The sequence below is a fragment of the Sarcophilus harrisii genome, chromosome 6 (genome assembly GCF_902635505.1).
Source record: "Sarcophilus harrisii chromosome 6, mSarHar1.11, whole genome shotgun sequence".
Classification (NCBI taxonomy): Eukaryota; Metazoa; Chordata; class Mammalia; order Dasyuromorphia; family Dasyuridae; genus Sarcophilus; species Sarcophilus harrisii.
This window is the reverse complement of record NC_045431.1, coordinates 133,137,996-133,157,104: the sequence shown is the minus strand read 5'-3', so window position 1 is coordinate 133,157,104 and position 19,109 is coordinate 133,137,996. Positions and strand designations below refer to the sequence as shown.

Sequence of the window (19,109 nt, the reverse complement as noted above, 5' to 3'; positions counted from 1 at the left end):
GGCTTTCTTGATCTTGCCTTCACACAGAATTCTGCTTCCTGTGTCTGCAATGTTTCTGCAGTAGCTGCTCCTTATTCTTGAAACAGGCTCACTATTTTTCTTCCTCTTCCCTCTGCCCTGCCCCCAACTTGAAGTCCTTCTTTAATTTACAACTCAACTCACAAGTCACTTTCTATGTGATCCCTTCCTGATTCCCCAGGACACTAATGCCTTCTGGCTCAAAGAATTACCATGATTAATTGTTTTGCATTATTAACCAAAACAAAACTAAATTAAAATTACTGAACTATTATTTTTTAATACCAACAGGTAAGATTCTTAGATTACATAAAGAATATAAAACAAAGGAAAATGCATGGAATCGAGAGCCAGACTGTAAAACTAGCTGATTATAAAACTTTAAAAATCAGTTTTAGATAATCATTTAACCTCTCTTTCAATTTCCTTGTTTCTAAAATTTGTATCACAGAATGAAATTCAATTCAATTTAACCAAACAAATATTTATTATGTGCTGTATCACACTCTGGCAAGTAAAGAGTATTCTATAGGATAATGGTGGCATATTTAAGAGTGTGGAACTAGAGAACCTGGGTTTGAATCCTGGTTCTACAAGTTACAGTCTCCATGATTTTAAGCAAATAATTTCAACTTCAGGCAGTCTCAGTTTGTTCATCTACAAAAGGAGGGAGCTGGACTACATTACAAGGTCTTTTCTAGTTCTAACTATTCTTATGTGAAATATTACAAAAACAGTTATTCAAGAAGAGAGAAGCAGTATGGTAAAGTTGGGAGATTTCTGGAAACTAAAGGCTTATGTCTGACTCAGACTAGCTGCTATTCATTGATCACTGATTGGCAAGAGCTCCATTTATTATCTAAGACTAAAAGTTACACACAAAAAAGTTACATTGCTCTCTACTAGTAGAGAGAATTTCTTTATCATTGATTGGTCCTGGCAAAAACATAAAGAATCCTTAACTTATGATTGCTGCTACAAATTCCTAATGGTTTAGGTGGCCAATGCATTCTATTATTTGTTAAATGGAGGACATGAGAAATTAGAATGAATATTTTGTTAAATATTAATTTGGTAACTTCCAAATTGTAGTTGGACAAATTTTCAGGTTCAAACAAAATGTTTAAATCTCAGTTTTTTTCTAGTTAGTTATAATTTACCTCAACACAAATCAGAGTAAGTATCTTTATTCTAACTACTTCTTATAATTCACAAAGACAGGCCAAACACATTTCCTTAGGTTGTTAGATATTTTTCCTGATTAAACTTTATACAATCTTTACAAAAGATACAAAAAATATTTTATTGGTTCTCATTGCCCAAAGACAAAAGAAAAATTTGAGAGCCAAAATAAGCAGAAAATAATTTCACTTTTTTTTCTAAAGTCAGAAACATAAAATAATATACTGACTATATTAAATAACATAACAAATAGGATGTTCTTTAGTTTTATATAACTGCAAATTAACAATTAGATGAAATAAAGGTGACAGAAATAGAAATGAAAAATAAGGCAGACAATGACAGAAAAAGGGAAACAGACATTCACATAGCAAACTATATACCGGAATGAGAGGGGCAATGAGAAAATGACACTGAAAACAACATGTAGTAATGTCTCCATCTTCTGGTCTTTTATAAAATTACCACTAAAGACTTAGATCTAGGTTGTATTTTCACAACTATAAGCATCCATGAGGTTATCACTTTTTTGGTGCCTACCCAAAGGGCTCAATGAAATTAATTTCAAGATGAGACCACATCTGAGTTCAGATAATATACAATGCCATGTGCTAAGTGGAAAATATATATCTGTTTAATAAACCCAACGCATACCCAAGACAACACATATACATATACATAATCATTCTAAAGGGTTTTTCCTTTAAGCTTACATTTAACTATTATTTGGGGAAATATAAATCAGCAGGAATTAGATGTAAAAAAAACAGAGACTTCAAAAAAGACAAAGAGTTGTTTCCTACCATTCTCTTCATTTGCCTTGTGCATCGAGCACAATACCATACAAGACGTGGATCATTCACTTCCTTGTCAGTCACCTGAGGTTTATGACAATCCTGGTGATAGAGATTATGACATTCTTGACACTCAACTAACTGATTGCCAGATGCTACTGTCATTTGCCTAAGAGAACAGATTGTTTAAAAACAATATTTTATTAAATGCAGTAGAGTTTGAAGTCACGTCAGATATTTAGTATTTGACAATATTCAGTATTAAAATTAAAAAAATTTTTAAACCTACCAATACTCAGTTTATCTTACATTTTCTATCTGAAAAAAAAAGATTCTTTGTTTTGTTCTTACATTCAAATGCTTTCATGAACTTCTATTTATTTAGTTTATAATGCTAGATGCTATTAAATTGTAAATATTTCAAGATTTTAAAATGACTGTCACATATAAAATATAATGCCAAACTGGACAATGGAATAAAAACTAAGAAATGGGCAGTACCCCAAGAGAACTATGAATGACAATTCTTTAAGACTAAAATAGAAATTTAAAGTTAGACAAAAGGAAAAGAAATAATTACACTATTTTATGGTGAAACGTTCATAGAATTTAAGATATGATTTTTAAAATCATACAATTACAGAGAAGGCATTAGTCATAGCTTGACTTTCAGAAAACAAGGCAGCTTATGATGAAGACTTCATTTCTTTAATTTATTTAGGTCTCTGGTGAAAAGAGTTACTTGGTGTAAATGAAAAATTAGTGATATGCCTATAAGTGGATGTACAGCTATGAATTAACTAAATAGCATTTTCTAAATGATTTCTCTTTTCAGATGACAAATCAGGTTATTTAATTGCTAAGTGGCTTTTGTACAGATCCCTGAAGACCAGGTATCTAGGTAACCATGGCAACTATGTTTGTGGATGTGTGGGGAAAGGCAATACCTTATTTCTTTACTTAATAAGAAAATGAAGAAACTGCCCAGATGATTTTATTGAAATATTTTATGAATATATATTTTAAACTAAAATATTTCAGTATTTGGAATCATAAGTACACACACACACATTTTGGACTGCATTAAATGCTTTCTATTGAATCAACTCACTTTTAAAAGTGGCATTTTATCTAAAATAAAAGGATCTTCACACTTGAAGACACTTTCAAAAGAAAAAATGTTTCTACTAGAAGCTAAAATCAGATATTAAAGGTTTTGAAAATACACAATGAATAATTTATAGTAAAATAAGAAGCCATTATACTTGCCAGAAACCATAAGATACACTGCTTAAGTATTGAGAATTTCTCCAAACTTTAAATTTAAGCTAAAACATCCATTTATTTTCTTTAGATAATAAAGTTCATATCAGATTACTTTAGAGACTTTTCATCAATAAATCCTTTGGTATTATATCTATCTATCTATCTATCTATCTATCTATCTATCTATCTATCTACCTACCTACCTACCTACCTACCTACCTACCTATCTCCTACCAACCTCCATTTCCCTTCCTCCTCTGAGAATTAAGGTGACAACATCATAATTTGGAAGTTCAATTAACGTTAAATTCTTCAGTCTTGGTAATCGGGTAATACAAGCTTTTAACAGTATGGTTTGTCTCATCAATGGAATTCACAATTTGAGAGTTTTTTCTCTATTCAAAAATGACATATTGACTTTAGGAAAACTGTTGTATCCTGCTTTCTAGAGCCCCCAAGTTGGGGTGACAAAATGTACCGTTGCTTTCTAGAGCTCCCACACCAGTGTGATTAAGATATACCTTCCTAGTACAGAAGTAATGAAGATGGTGGAAAAATGGAGTCCGTTTATTTCAAGGATTATTCCCTTTATATAATGTAACAAAAACAACACTGCTCACGTGGGACCACATAAACAACTTGCTATTGTACGAAGTTTGCCACCTGGTATCACTCTGCCTTAATCTCAACACAGGTTATCACCACCCCTAACTTCTCAGGAAGGCCGAGAGCCGTTAGGGGAGATGGGGAGTAGAAACAGACACTGTTAGCAAGTTCCCTCTGGGCTGAAGGATCTTAAACCTCACCCAGAGTTTCCCCACTGACTGTGACCCTCTACAGAAAACCATTTTCCTCTTTATTTTCTCATTTATAAAATGAGTACATTAATTAACTCAAACAGTAACCTTACAATGGTGTTTAGTTTATGTTAAAAGGAAAGAATATCTATGAATAAAAACAATTAATTTAACACTCAAACAGTACAGTAGAGTAAAAAGGGTGCTAGAGTGGGAGATTAGTTCATATCTCACATCAAGACATTTAGTTGTACAACCAAGTAATAGGTTACTTAACCTCTTGAAGCCTCAGTTTCCTTATCTGTAAAATGGAGATAACGCTTATGCTACATCTCTTCAAAAGGTTGTAGTGAGGAATGTTCTCTATAAACACCAAAGTCCATATGAGTGTGCTATTATTATTTTTCTGGCTGCAAAGAAATGTCCCTTTTCAGAAGCACATTAGCCCACTCACTGAAAGAGAGTCCACAAAGGAATACCAAAATAATCAATTAACCTAAATGACAAAAAGCATCTGTTGTTATACAGGCACTAGTCATTATAAGGAATTATAACAGTTTTGTTCTAAAGAAGTTCACTCTTAACTAATCAGGTTTAAAATAATTTTTCACACAAATTAAAGTGACAAAATCAGTTTAAAACTGGTACATATACCTTTTTATACAAGTTAAACTTTTAAATATTTCTCATTTTTACATGTAATACTTAAGACTATTACCCTTCTTATAATATAACAGTTTCATTAAAAAGTAGTGTGGCTCAAATGATTTATATTGAAGGAATTCAAAGTTATATGAATAATTCAGCAGGGTAAGGTACACATAGAGAATAGAACATCCTTCTAAAAGAAAAGCCAGAAAGAATGGCAACAACCATGCTTGTGGAAGAAATCTTATTTAATAAGCAGAAAAAGCACAGACTGTTTATCTTACAGGCCATAAATCTATAACAATCTCAATATTAAAACATGAGTTCTCAGCTTATATGCTAGTAGAATTGGAAAGGAAACTTAGAGATAATACAGAAACAGTTCCCATTTATATAATGCTTTAAAATGCTTTCCTCACAACTCTGGGAGGTACAGAGAATTAGCAAGAATTTCTGCGTTTTAAAGAAGAGGAAACTGAAGCTTAGTTTGAATATTTTACCTTTGCTCACAAAGTGAGCCAGTCCCTCCTGGGTCTTATGCCAGTCATCTTTCCACTGAATCATAATACACAACCAGGGATAAAAAGAAGTCATCAAAAGAGTAAAATAATATAATATTTGGCAGCTGATTTTCTACAAAGTATATGGAATTCACATAAAGCAAAAACCAATTTATTTTTCCTTCCCCTCATCTCTCTACCTCTCTGTCTCTGTGTCTTTTTGACAAGTTACTACTTACCTACAAACAACACAAGCCAAACCCATTTCCATGGCAAAGTCATCAGCACTGGTCTCATCAAAACTGGAAAGGTCAGGCATAGATAAGTCCTTGCTGGTTTGGACTGTGATAGGAGAAGAACGAGACTCTTGCTTCTCTAATCTGGGTTTCTTTGGAACATCAATTCCTTCACTGCTGTCAACCTTCATCTATTAAAAAGAACACAAGTGTACACACCACGAACATGTACATGCAATGAAAATCAAAAGATAGTAATGTTCTGATAAGGAAGTAATTGTGGCAGAAGTAATTACAAAATACTAAAAAACATATCAAAAATGACAGTACAAACAGAAATTTAAAAAATAAGAATAGCTGGAATATACAGTGCTTTATATGTTATTGGAAACTTGGGAGATGGTTTAAAAATAACTTTTTTCAATTAGTTAAAGATCACTAGAAGAGAAAATTTTGCAAAATCAAAACATTTTAGTATGATTCTTTTATATTTGTTTTTTCTACAGATCAGATGAACAAAACTGAGCGTATGGCCTCTATTTTTTTAGTATCTTTTCTTCCTTTGAAATTGATTACCATGTGACTAATGGATTTTCCATGTTTTCTTGGTTTTCTATATGATAAAAGAATTGGCTGCTAAATTATTATTAACAAAATTCTTCCCCTCCCTGCTCAGGCAGCACCTTCATAAATTTTATTGAACAAATAATTTCATTTAGTTATTTACAATATTCAATGTTTTCCACTTGCCATTATTTAGGAAGGACAACAATAAATTGGAAAACATCAAGAAGAGTGCATTAGCAACTATGACTGGCCTCAAGGATTGTTTATCATGGGGAAGAGAAGCCTCAGGGTATCAGTTATGTTTAAATATTTGAAGAACTGCTTTTCAGAAGAAAAATTACTTTCTGTTTGTCCTCAAAAGGCCAAACCAAGAACAATGGATAGAAAGCACAAAAAAAGCAATTTTGGGTTTATGTCTGAAAAAACTTTTTAACAGTTAGAGAGATCCAAAAGTGGGAAAGGGTAATGTGAGAAGTAGTAGGTTCCCCTAAAGTGAAGATCTTTAAGCAGAGATTGGATGACCACTTGTCAGTCATCTTTGAGGGGAGATTGTTTTTAACACAGACTAGGTAGCCATTAAAGTCTTTTCCAACCCTAAAAATTCTGTGGCTTCTTAAACTTTCTTAGTAATTAGTTAATTGCCACCAACACTTCATCTTAATTAATTTAATTTAGATTAACATTTGCTACCATAAGCTCTTCCTTTTCAAATTTCTTGGCACAGATGGAGTTAGGTTTTCTTCTTTTCAAAAACCTATCCTGAGTCAAATGCAAAGATTCTACAGTTTTCCATGTGTAATACTATTTGGTATTTTCTCATCTTGATGACCTTTCTAATTAATGTCACATTTGAAACTAGACACTTATTAGCTTAAGAATAATTAAAATAAAGTATCCAAAATGATGAAGGACTTTTGAAATTATATTATTTGAGCTGAAGAAAGTAGAAATGTTTACACCTTGGAAAACCTTTTCATATATTGAACTGTCATACAGAACAGGAATTAGACTTGTCCCCAGTAAGCAAATTAAGATCAATGAGTGGAAGTAAATTGAGATTTAAACTTAATGTTAGGAAATAGTAGAATGTGATGCCTTAGGATATAGTTTTCAAGCAAGAAGCTAGATGGCCATTTGTCAGGTATTATGTAGAAAGAATTCTAGCTTAGAAGTTGGTCCCTTCTAATGGATACTTTATGACTAATTTTGCTTTACTTTAAGCTCACTCTGGGTTCTCCTCATAGTACTGTTATCACCTCCCTAACTATCTTACAATATATCAAATCATGGGACTATCATTTACATGGTGACTACACAAAGTAAGGAGCCTAATTTTCTTGTGCGGCTTATAGAATAATGAACAAAACATTTGAAATAATCAAAGGAGAATTATGTTACAATTTATTTCAACTTGTAGTGGTACTTAAGCTGGGCTAGTGAGTCTTACGGTATTTTTTTGTGTGAGTACATATATGAGTAACCATTATTTAGAAGAAAGGTTCTTAACCTGGGGTCTACATATAATTTTCAGGGAATCCATAAACTATGATGGGAAAAAACATTACATCTTTTATTTATTTTACAATCTCAAACTAAACTTATTTAGAAATGAATTCTAATCCTATATGATTATTTGTAACATTAAACTGAAAATTAATTAAAATATTATCCTGAGAAGGAATCCATAGCATAGGCTTCCAGACTACTGATGGGATCCATAATATAAAAATAAAAAGTTAAGAATTCCTGATTTTAAAGCAAAATATTAATGAAAAATTGTATATATGTGTATAATTAAACTATAAATGACACATTAAAAGATACATATTAAAGGGATTAAAAAAATTTTAGAGCAAGAGATTTCTTGATGATAAAAAATTAAAGGTACAAATGATATGACACATGAGATGGTCAAAGGTCCAACTAAAAGCCCACATATTTGTTTTCCTCATGAAGGCTATTTACTATAGGGTCAGTTATATTTGAAATAATCACTCATGTGAAAGAAAACGTGAACATAAGCAAAATTCCACACAGCTGTACCACACATTTTGACTGATAAATAGGAATATTTGGAACTGACATTTGCTTTCATTTTTCAAGTCAAGCTAGAAAAAAAGGGGCATTTCTGAAGAAAATAGTAAACAGTCATAAAGAATGGTACTTCTTATATGACCCAGGGATAAAATCTCAAAATATGATAGAAAATTGTAAAATCCTTGAAAAACAAAGTAAACTTGTCAAAATGACGAGTGAAGATATTGCTTTAACAGTCGCAATCAGGCTTATTCTGAATGAGAAACATTAAATGAAGAAGGCAAAAGGAGTGAACCATATATGACCCTTTGATCAGTTTCTTTTGACATGCCAGTTTTCTAGTTCTTCATGTACTATTTATGAAATAGCTATTGATCAAATCCACATAAATTCACCCATTTTAGTGATTACATTTGAATCTAAATGATTTTTATCAATTTCCAAAAATCAAATATATTCTTTAAGGAGCTCTACTATTGACTCCAGCTTAACTTTCATGACTTATTTTACTGTTTTTCTTGCATGACTTCAATATACCAGCTATACCACCTTACTGGCTGATATTACACTATATTTGTGCATTCTGCCATCTATCACAAAAGGTGATAATATACTCTTTCCACATATGTCTTCAAAATCCTTCTCTTTATTCCAGACTTAGCTTAAATGCTACCTCCCTCATACCTTCTCTGATCTCCCCAGCTGAAAATGATCTACTTTTTATAATATTTTGTTGAAATATCCCTTTAGCTCTATCTTCTTTATTGATACATGTGTCTTATCCCTACTATTATATTGTTAAATTTTGTGAAGGTGAGTCTGGGTTGAATTTTATTTTTGGATTTCCAGAACTTAGCTCACAGTAGGTACTTAATAATCATCTGGGTAATGAAAGAATGAAAGAACAAAGCTTTGTTACACTTGAGGATACTCAAGAATACATACTGCAGGTTTTAAAAACAATTTCCAAAGAGAAGTTAACTTCCAAGGCGATGATATTGAAAGGAACAACACTTTACCTGAGCCATGATGACACACTTAATTTTATAAATGGAAGTCATTATGCACATCAATTTGGCTATCTGTAATATGTATATGCATGGATATAATCTTTCCTCTCTAAAACAGTAAATACCCTCTTTAATTCAGGAATAGCATCTGACAAGTTTATATTATTGTTGTTTGAGGAGGGGATGAATTACACTTATAACTTTTTCAGAGTAAAGAGCTTCTGTTGAAGAAAATACCTATAACAATACAGAATGGTAACTATATATTCTGTAACATTCTTATATTTGCTTAAGAGATTAAGAAGTTTGTCCATGGTAAGAGAGACAGTATTTGTCACAGGCAGGGTATGAAGAAAGATTTTCCTGACTTCAAAGCTAGCCCTTTAACTAAATTGCACTTCTCAACATTAAAATTCTACTCCTTAATCCTCACATTGCCTAGAACTCAAATTTTTGTTGGTGAAGTTGTAAAAGGTTGAATAGGAATTTTCTAAAACTGTGCTCTTTAATCAAAATCTCAACATACCAATCAAGAATTATTTATTCAATATCTAATATACAATGTGACTGCATTGTGCATTAGTAGGGTACAAAAGAAGTATAAAAGAGATTTCCTACTTAGGTAATTCATGTAGCTCTAATTCCTATACTTAGTTAACAAAATATAATAAAAAACCTCTTACTTTATCAGCAGGCCTCTTTTCAATTTCTTTCTTCACCTTTTCTGTTGTGACAGGTTTGCCATTATTACTACCAGAAGGAAGACTGGAAGAAGTTTTAGGCTCCTGCTTAATGGAAATTGCTTTCGAACCTGACACTTTGGGAGGTTCCACTTCCTAAATGGTAAACATAAAAACAAACAGCATATAACTTTGAGTATGTTATAACTTTTTACAGGTCATATAGCTGAGCAAATCTTGCAACTACAAAACTCATTACATTAGAAATACCAGGTAGAAAGAAAATAAAGTCACAAAATTGATGTTTCATGACAATTTTTGGTTAAGGATCAAAAGAAATCTCCTTGTCTCACAAGTACCTCAAAAATTTTTCTTTCTTATCTTTATATTAAAAGATTTTCACATGATATTTCTGAAAACAAATGACAGATTTTTTTTCTGTTATGTAACTAGGGACATGATATTTACCTTTATATATAACTGTTTTAAATGTCTTAAAACAAATTTTGAAATGACAGGACCCACAGAAGGATGGTGTGAAACAAATTTTCAACCCAAAACAATTTAGAAGGTCAGCAAGAAAGGTTTGTTGTATTGGAATGAGAGTGGAGAACAGTCCAGTGCAGGCCACAGAAAATCAGCAGGCCTTCCGGGTAACTGAAACAATGGCAGCAATGATGGTTCCAAGTACCTCTGCCCACGGGAGCCAGATAACTGGTTAGCAGGAGAACAGAGGTCTCTTTGCTGGCACTGGGTAATGGACACCATCGCATTGCCCATACTTGGATCTAAGATTCAGACTCAGGAAGAAGAGAAGCGCAAACCAGAGCTTTCAACTGTGGGGGAAGCTGGGACATTGGTCACAATTCTAGGCTGGAAGAAAGTGCTTGTGGTCACTCACAAACCAGAGCACAGGCCAGGAGAGAAGTAAGCACATCTCTCCTTAGTTCTGAAATCTCTCTTAGACCTGAAAACTTACAAGTCCCTAGAATTATCTCTGAACACAAAAAAACCTGAAGCTTGGTACAGTATCCCTTCCACCTTGGAACCTGAACCCCACTTTAACATATAGTTAAAAGTCAAGAAACAAACTGGGAAAATGAATTAAAAGCAGAAAAAGACTCTGACCATAAAAATTACTATGCTGATAGGGAAGACTAAAATACAAATTCAGAAGTCAACAGTCAAAATTATTGCATCCAAAGCCTCAAAGAAAAATGTGGATTGGTCTTAGGCCCCCCAAAAATCCTGGGAGACCACAGAATTTTAAGAATAACTAATAGAGATAGAGGAAAAATTGGGAGGAAAAATGAGACTGATACAAGAAAATCATGAAAAAAAGTCAATAGCTTGGTAAAAGAGACACAAAAAAATACTTAAGAAAATAAAAGCTTAAAAAAGGACTGGGCCAAATAGTAAAAGAAGCACAAAAAAAAGCAATGAAAAGCAAAATGGTCAAATGGAAAAAGTACAAAATTCACTGAAAAAAAAATTAAGAAAAATTAAGAAAAGTAGAATTATCCAAATAGAAAAGAAAATAAAAAAGCTCACTGAAGAAAATAATTCCTTAAAAATTAGAATTAGACAAGTGTTAGAATAATGAGTTCATGGAATATTAAGAAACAAACAAACAAACAAAAATCAAAAGAATGAAAAAATTGAAGTAACAAATTAGTCTGGAAGTTATGATCAAAAAGAGTCTAGATAACATCTTTCAAGAGATTATCAAGGAAAACTTGATATTCTAGAACTAGAGGGTGAAACAGAAATGAAAAGATTCCACTGATCACCTTCTGAAAGAGATTCCAAAAGGAAAACTCCTATGATTATTATTTGACTCAAATTCCAGAGCTCTCAAGTCAAGTAGAAAATATTTCAAAGTCAGGAAAAAAAAGACACAATTTAAATATTGTGGAGGTACAGTCAAGATAACACAAGAATTAGCAGTTTCAACATTAAAGGATTGGAAGTATTGGGATATGATATTCCAGGGGATAAAAGAGCTAGGATTACAATCAAGAATCACCCACTTAGCAAAACTATGTATCCATCTAACAAAACTAAGTATGATAGTTGAAGAAAAAAATTGGAACTAAAGACAAAAAGTGTCTTTCAAATACACGATGCAAAAAAAGCATAAAAAGGTCAATAAAAAAGAAATATAAGAGATTCAAGAAAGTTAAACTTTACATTTCTGCATGTGAAAATGATACTTGTAACACTTAAAACTTTATCATTCTTGGGACAGTTAGGAGTACACTTAGAGTAGATGTCAGTTAAATATGATGGGATGACTATCTAAAAATATATATAATTAAAAGCTAAGAAAGAGGAATACACTGGGTGAAAGGGAAAGATAGAATAGGGTAAAAGTACCATACATAAAAAAAGAAACGATGTGAAAGAGCTTTTACAGTAGAAGGGAAGAGGGAGGTAGTGGGGAAGAGAGGGATACATGAATTCTCACTGGAATTAGCTCAAAGAGGGAATAGCATACACATAAAATAAATATAGAAATCTATTTTACCATAAGAAAATTAAGAAGGAAAGGGGAACTGGGGAATGGGGAGAAAGTATACTGATAGATGGAAGGGTGGATGAGGTGAGAAAGAGGAATGCATTAGAAGAAGTGTAAAGGGAGAAGTAGAATAAATTATTTCACATGAAAGAGGCATGAAAAAAGCAGTGGATGGGAAGACGAGAGCAGCAGGTGTGTGAGGAGAGGTCATTCACTAAAATTTACTCTCATTGGAATTGGTTCAAAGGAAGAATGACATGCACAAAAGTAGGAGGGAAGGGAAGACATTGATAAAAGGGAGGGCAGATAGAAGCAGGTAAAAGTCATAAGAAAAGTATTTGAAATAAAGTAAAAGGACCAAAATATTGATAGTAGCTCTTTTAGTGGTAGTAAAGAATGGGAAATTGAAGAGATGCATATGAATTGGAGAATGGCTGAATAAGTTTCTGTATATGATTGTGATTGGAATGCTATTGCACTATAATAAATGACAAGGTAGATGCTATCAGAAAAACTTGGAAAAACTTTCATAAACTGATGCAAAGTGAAATAAACAAGAAAAGGAGAACACTGTACACAGCAATAGCAATACAAGATGATGATCTACTGTAAATTAGCTATTCTCAGCAATAAAACGATCTGAGACAATTCTAAAGAACTTATGATGAAAACTGCTATCCACCTCTAAAGAAATAATTGATAAGAGATGCAACTGAATGTAGATTGAAGTACATCTTTTCTTTATTTTTCTGTGTTTTCTTTTATAGTTTGGCTAACATGGAAATATGTTGTACATGATTACACATGTATAATATATATCAAATTGTTTGCCTTCTCAGTGAGGGCGGGGGGGTTAGAAAAGATTATTTTGGAACTCAAATTTTTAAAAAAATTAATGCTAAAAATTATTATTTGTAACTAGGGGAAAATACTAAACAAATAAAAAAAATTAACTATTATATCCTCCTGCTCATCATTTACAACCATCCTAATCTATTCAGACTTCAGCAAAAAGTGATTCTACCAACTGAAAAGGTGAAAAAATAAATTTTGGAGCAAAGAACTATTTGTCAGTCTCTTTGTTTTTTTAAAGTGATTAAATGTCATGTCACTGAACTTATATATTTTTTATTTTCTTCAAAATAAAGTTCTATTCCAAGGCTTCCTGTCGCATGGCATATTGAAAGTATGTCAATATATTTTACTTAACAGAATTTCATTTGATTAAGTGGCAGATGTAAACCTCCAGTGTTTCCTATAAAGTGAACATCCTACAATATTCCTTTATAATTCTCTGGCTCCACAGATAACATTTCAGAAATTCATGTACTTTTCACATATAATCATTATTAAACCCAAAGCTTTACTTCCTGTTTCAACTTTTAAATTAAGAAATTAAGTACAAGGCATAGATACCAGGGCAAGTCATCTTCTTTATAAAATTATAGTGATGGGAATTACAGCTGAGTACTATAATTAAATGAATCCTTTTGAGTACCTTTTAAACACAAAATAAATTTTTTTTTTAAACTGGTCAAATTAGCAAAGTGAACAATTGCTGTTAATAAAGCTTGTTTTGTATAATGTCTATCAGGTTTGCTATATAACTATCCAAGTTTACTTGAGCTCAACTCCCCTCAACAGGAGTCACTGGGCAGAGGTTATCATTGAATACAAAAAAAAGAAAAGGGTAGCAGTAAAATTAAGTCTCTGAGATAGGTTAAAAGGGAAAGAACAGTAGCTTGGGTCTGAAAATAAGCAGAAATTGAAGGAGACTTCGCCCCATTTTGACTCTTAGGTTCAATAACAGACTATTCTACCATACAACTCTGTCTTCCTCATATTTTGTCCATCAAACTCATGCTAGGATGATTCTCCAAAATTAGGTCCAACAAAAAGCTACAGCTACAAAGTTTTGAAGGCTCATCTTTAATTCAAATTGTCTTGACTATTGTTTATGAATACTGTCCATTTTTGTGTTTACAAATTTTTTATCCTGAACTTAGACACACTAAATAAAGAGGCATTTCCACATACACAGGAGATTAACAATAAAAAGATCATACATGAAACTGCACATTTCTTTCAAATGTAACAATAATAAAATTAACTGCAGCTTCCAACATCATTTTCTTTCTTCCTTTCCTTATATGCTTTTATTTTAAAAAGGCACTTCACTGACATTTTTTCTTTATTTTTCTACTCTAGCCCAGTCCTCTCGCTTCCTTCAACCCTCTCCACTGGGGGGAGAAAATACCCTTGTAACAAATATGCATAGTAAGGAAAAATATTTTCATACAGAACCTGTCTGAAAATGTTTAGTTTATCTTATTCTATATCTTGAGTCTAACATCTTTCTGCCAAGAGGTGGGCAACATGTCTTTTTTTTTTTTTTTATTATCTTTATTTGTATCTCCAGTGCCTAGCACATGATAGATACTTTTTTTTTTTTTTAATTTATTGCTTGTTATATACAAAACATATGCATGGATAATTTTTCAACACTGACCTTTGCAAAAACTTCTGTTTCAACTTTTTCCCTCCTTCCCTCCACTCCCTCCCCTAGATGGCAAGTAGTCCCATACATGTTAGATATGTTAAATACAATATATGTATACATATTTATACAATTATCTTGTTGCACAAGAAAGATCAGATTTTGAAAGAAGATAAAAATAACCTGAGAAGAAAAAAACAAAACAAAAAGCAAACAATAACAGAAAGAGTGGAAATGTTATGTTGTGTTCCATACTCATTTTCCATAGTTCTTTCTCTGGGTGTAGCTGGTTCTGTTCATTACAGAACAATTGGAACTGATTTGAATTCTCTCATTGTTGAAGAGAGGCATGTCCCTCAGAATTGATCATCATGTAGTATTGTTGTTGAAGTGTATAATGATCTCCTGATTTTGCTCATTTTACTTAGCATCAGTTCATGTATGTCTCTCCAAGCCTCTCTGTATTCATCCTGCTGGTCATTTCTTATAGAACAATAATATTCCATAAAATTCATATATCACAATTTATTCAGCCATTCTCCAATTGGTGAGCATCCCTTCAGTTTCCCGTTTCTAGCCACTACAAAAAGGGTTTCCACAAACATTTCTGCACATATGAGTCTCTTTCCCTTCTTTAAGATCTCTTTGGGATATAAGCCCAGTAGGAACACTGCTGGATCAAAGGTTATGCACACTTTGATAACTTTTTGAGTATAGTTCCAAATTGCTCTCCAGAATGGTTGGATCCATTCACAACTCCATCAACAATGCATCAGTGTCCCAGTTTTCCTACATCCCCTCCAACATTCATCATTATCTTTTCCTGTCATCTTAGCCAATCTGACAGGTGCTATCTCAGAGTTGTTTTAATTTGCATTTCTCTGATCAACAATGATTTGGTGTTATGGGCCAGAACTCTGAAACAAGGATTCTTACAAGGTGTTAAATCAATGGCATTGATAAAGACAATGGTTATCTAGTTTAGCATGGTGCTTAATACTTCTCTAGTTCAGTACATGTACTTAGTCCTTAATATAGTTCTACAAGATTCACACCTATGATAATGGAGTATATAACAGCCAGCAAGGACTGGACGAGATTCGATTCCATCTTCAGTCAGGCTCCTGGTGGCTCTCCTGGGGGACTGAGGGATGCAGAGACACATTCATTCCATCATCCACCTTTGTGGTGGCTGGAGGCTGAAGCATAAGCCCCTGGACTCAGATTCATTCCATCTTCATCAGCCTCATGTTAGCTGGCCTGGCCTCCTGCACTTCCCCCACTGAGACCAAGGCTGGTCTCAAGAAAGCTAGCCTGGGCCCCAGGCAAGGAAACTAAATTGTGAAGGAGAAAATAAAGACTTTGGACTTTAAAGTCTGGCTATTCTTGTGCTAATTATTCTGCTGAAAGGAAGGCCGCCCAGAGACTTCCAGAAAAACTACAAAGAACACTACAATTTGGAACACCTCTTCATATGACTAGAAATAGTTTCAAATTCTTCATCCAAAAATTGTCTGCTCATATCCTTTGACCATTTATCAATCAGAGAATGGCTTGACTTCTTATAAATTAGTCAATTCTCTATATATTTTGGAGATGAGGCCTTTATCTGAAACTTTAGGCAGACTGTCTTATTATCAGGTTTTGGTAATCATGGTAGTCATTGCAGTCATAAGAAATTGTTGTTCAATCATTTCAGACTCCTCATGATACCATTTGGAGATTTCATGGCAAACCTACTAAAGTGGTTTGAAGTTCCTTCTTCATCTTATTTTACATTTGAACTGAGCCAAATAGAGTTAAGCCTAGGGTCACAGAAAATAAGTGTCTGAGGCCAGATATGAACTTGGTAAGACAAATCTTTCTGGTTTCAGGCCCAATACTCTATCCACTATACCACCAAGCTGCCCCACATGCAGGTAAGTCTTTTCAAGTTATTTTTTATTGGGGCAGTGAGGTGATGCTCCATCCATTGCTACACAAAGAGACTTATAAGGCAATGAAATGATTCAGAGGCACTAGGCCTGGAGTCTGGAATAGGAAGACCGAGTTAGTACCCTGGATGCCTTAGAATCAACCGGAGTCAGGATAAGCGGAAGTCCTAGGTCTTTGTTCTTGGTCTTTAGGGGGAGAAGTGAAGGGAATGGACACAAGCTCTTCATGACCTCCCTTCTCCTCATCCACAGCCAAAGTGACTCTGGCTTGTCTTACTCCACCCCCAATCCCTCCTACAATTCTCTGTATACACCAAAAGATTGAGCCACCACAGTATAGTGGGAAGGGTCATTTTCGAAGCATATGCTAATAGAGTATTGTCCAATAAGTAATTAGCCTTAAGTGCTCGGTTTTCTGATTCCAGTGCATCTACTCAGAGTTTCAGCCCTTTACATGTTAGGCTCAAATTCAAATATAGCATCAGGCTCTTAATAGCTGTGTGACTCTGGTCAAGTCAACTACCCTTTCTCTGCTTCAGCTCTCTCATCTGTAAAATAAGGACAATGACAGCACCTAACTCTGAAAATTTTAAGAGGATCAAATAAGATAATAATTGTAAAGCATTTAGCACGTGCCTGGCAAATAGCAAGTGATATATAAATGATACATAGGCCTAACTGTGATTATGATAATATTAACAGTAATAATCATGGTAAAACTATTATCATAGTTTAGTGACTTTGAGGGTGAGTACATGTAGTTTCAAATTTCTTTTTGAATCTGAAAACTTCAAATTGAAAGTCTTCAAATGGCTGGAGCAAATCAGTTTTACCAACTGTGCAACAATATGACTATTTTCTTTCAATTCTTCCAACAAATGTCATTTTCCTTTTTATCTTTGCCTATCTGATGAGTGTCGCTTTAATTTTAATTTCTCTTATTTTTTGTGATTTGAAGAACTTGTTCACATAGTTGATGATAGCTTGTTTTCTTCCTCTGAAAACTAGCTCTTCATATCTTTTGAATATTTACCAATTGAGGGATAGCTCTTTTCCTTATAAATATGAAGCAGTTTTTTAAACATACCACAAAGATTTAGTACTCAATGGCAATGGATGTGGAGTGAAACTGAGAAACTAAGGATAACACTGAAGTTTTGTGCCTATGTGACTGGGAGAATCATGGTACCTTCACCAATAGGGAGGTTCCATTTTGGACATATTGGATTTGAAAAGCCTGTCTGATATGCCCATGAGGCAGTTGTAGATGGACAACCATATTTCAGCAGAGACTTCAGAACTGATCTGGCTATCACCAGCACTGAGATGATAGTTGAACTTATAGGAACTGATGAGATCACCAATCATGACAAAAGAGAGGGAACGAGAAGGGGCCCTAGGAGAATCGCATGTGTTTAGAGCTTATATAGTAGGAAATGCTGATCTATATATATATATATATATGTAGTATAAAGTAGTATAAAGTACTAAGCTATCCCCCTAATTTCTGCCAGAATGCTTTCTTGGAAGTTTTTGTCAAGTAGTAAGTCCTTTATTGCTAATCTGTTCCAATGAGACTTATTTTTTAATCAACACTAAATCATTTTGAGGATTATCGCTTTATTGTACAAACTGAGCTCTGTCTGATATTACTAGGTTCACTTTCTGACCAATATTTTTTATAATTAACCTTGAGATTCTTTATCGTGTTCCTCCAGATGAATTTCACTTTTCTTTCCCTATCACTATTAAGTATTCTTTTGGTAGTTTCATTGGTATGACACTGAATAAACATATCAATCTAAATATTGTCTTAATTGTCTAAGTATTGTCTTAATTATATTTGCATGGTCACCCATAAACAATCACCATTTCTCTAATTTTATGTCTATTTCTTTATAGTGTTTGATAGTTATATTCACATGTTATGTTTTGATCAATGGATCCTAAAATATTTGTGTGTGTTTATGTTTGTGTGTATTTTTGTATGTGCCAAATCATAACAAAATTATTCTGGAAAAAATGGTTCTTTCTCTTCCTGTTTGGTCTGATGAGAATATACAGAAATGCTGTTTATTTACATGGATTTATTTTATATCCTACACCATTGCTAAATTTGTTTATATTAATTTTAGCTGATTCTTTGGAGTTCTATTAATAGATCACAAATGTATAGAAAAAGTGATAGTTCTGGTTTGCTAATATATTTATTCTCTGAACTTCTTTTTTCTATCTTATTATTATAATTATTTTTGACACTATGATAAACAAAAATGGTAATAAAGGACAACATCTATCTTTCCCCATTGACTTGATTTTGGATAGATACTCTTTGCTGTTTTTATTCTTTTGTTTTCCAGGGTTTCAAAAGGAAAACAAACATTTTATCTAGTCAAGTAATTTTTTAGCACATCACTAAATAATC

At 33.1% G+C, this 19,109-nt stretch overlaps 1 protein-coding gene across 2 annotated transcripts in view; it reads right to left on the bottom strand.

Moving 5' to 3' along the window:
- Positions 1-19,109, bottom strand: part of INTS12 (integrator complex subunit 12) — a 40,279-nt gene that overhangs the window by 9,831 nt on the left and 11,339 nt on the right. For both annotated transcript variants that reach the window (XM_023505742.2, XM_003772925.4), the window contains exons 3-5: positions 9,739-9,891; positions 5,445-5,632; positions 2,004-2,163 (exon numbers count right to left, since the gene is read on the bottom strand). In XM_023505742.2, the coding sequence (XP_023361510.1) occupies positions 2,004-2,163; positions 5,445-5,632; positions 9,739-9,891 (501 nt within the window). The remainder of the gene's footprint in view (positions 1-2,003; positions 2,164-5,444; positions 5,633-9,738; positions 9,892-19,109) is intronic.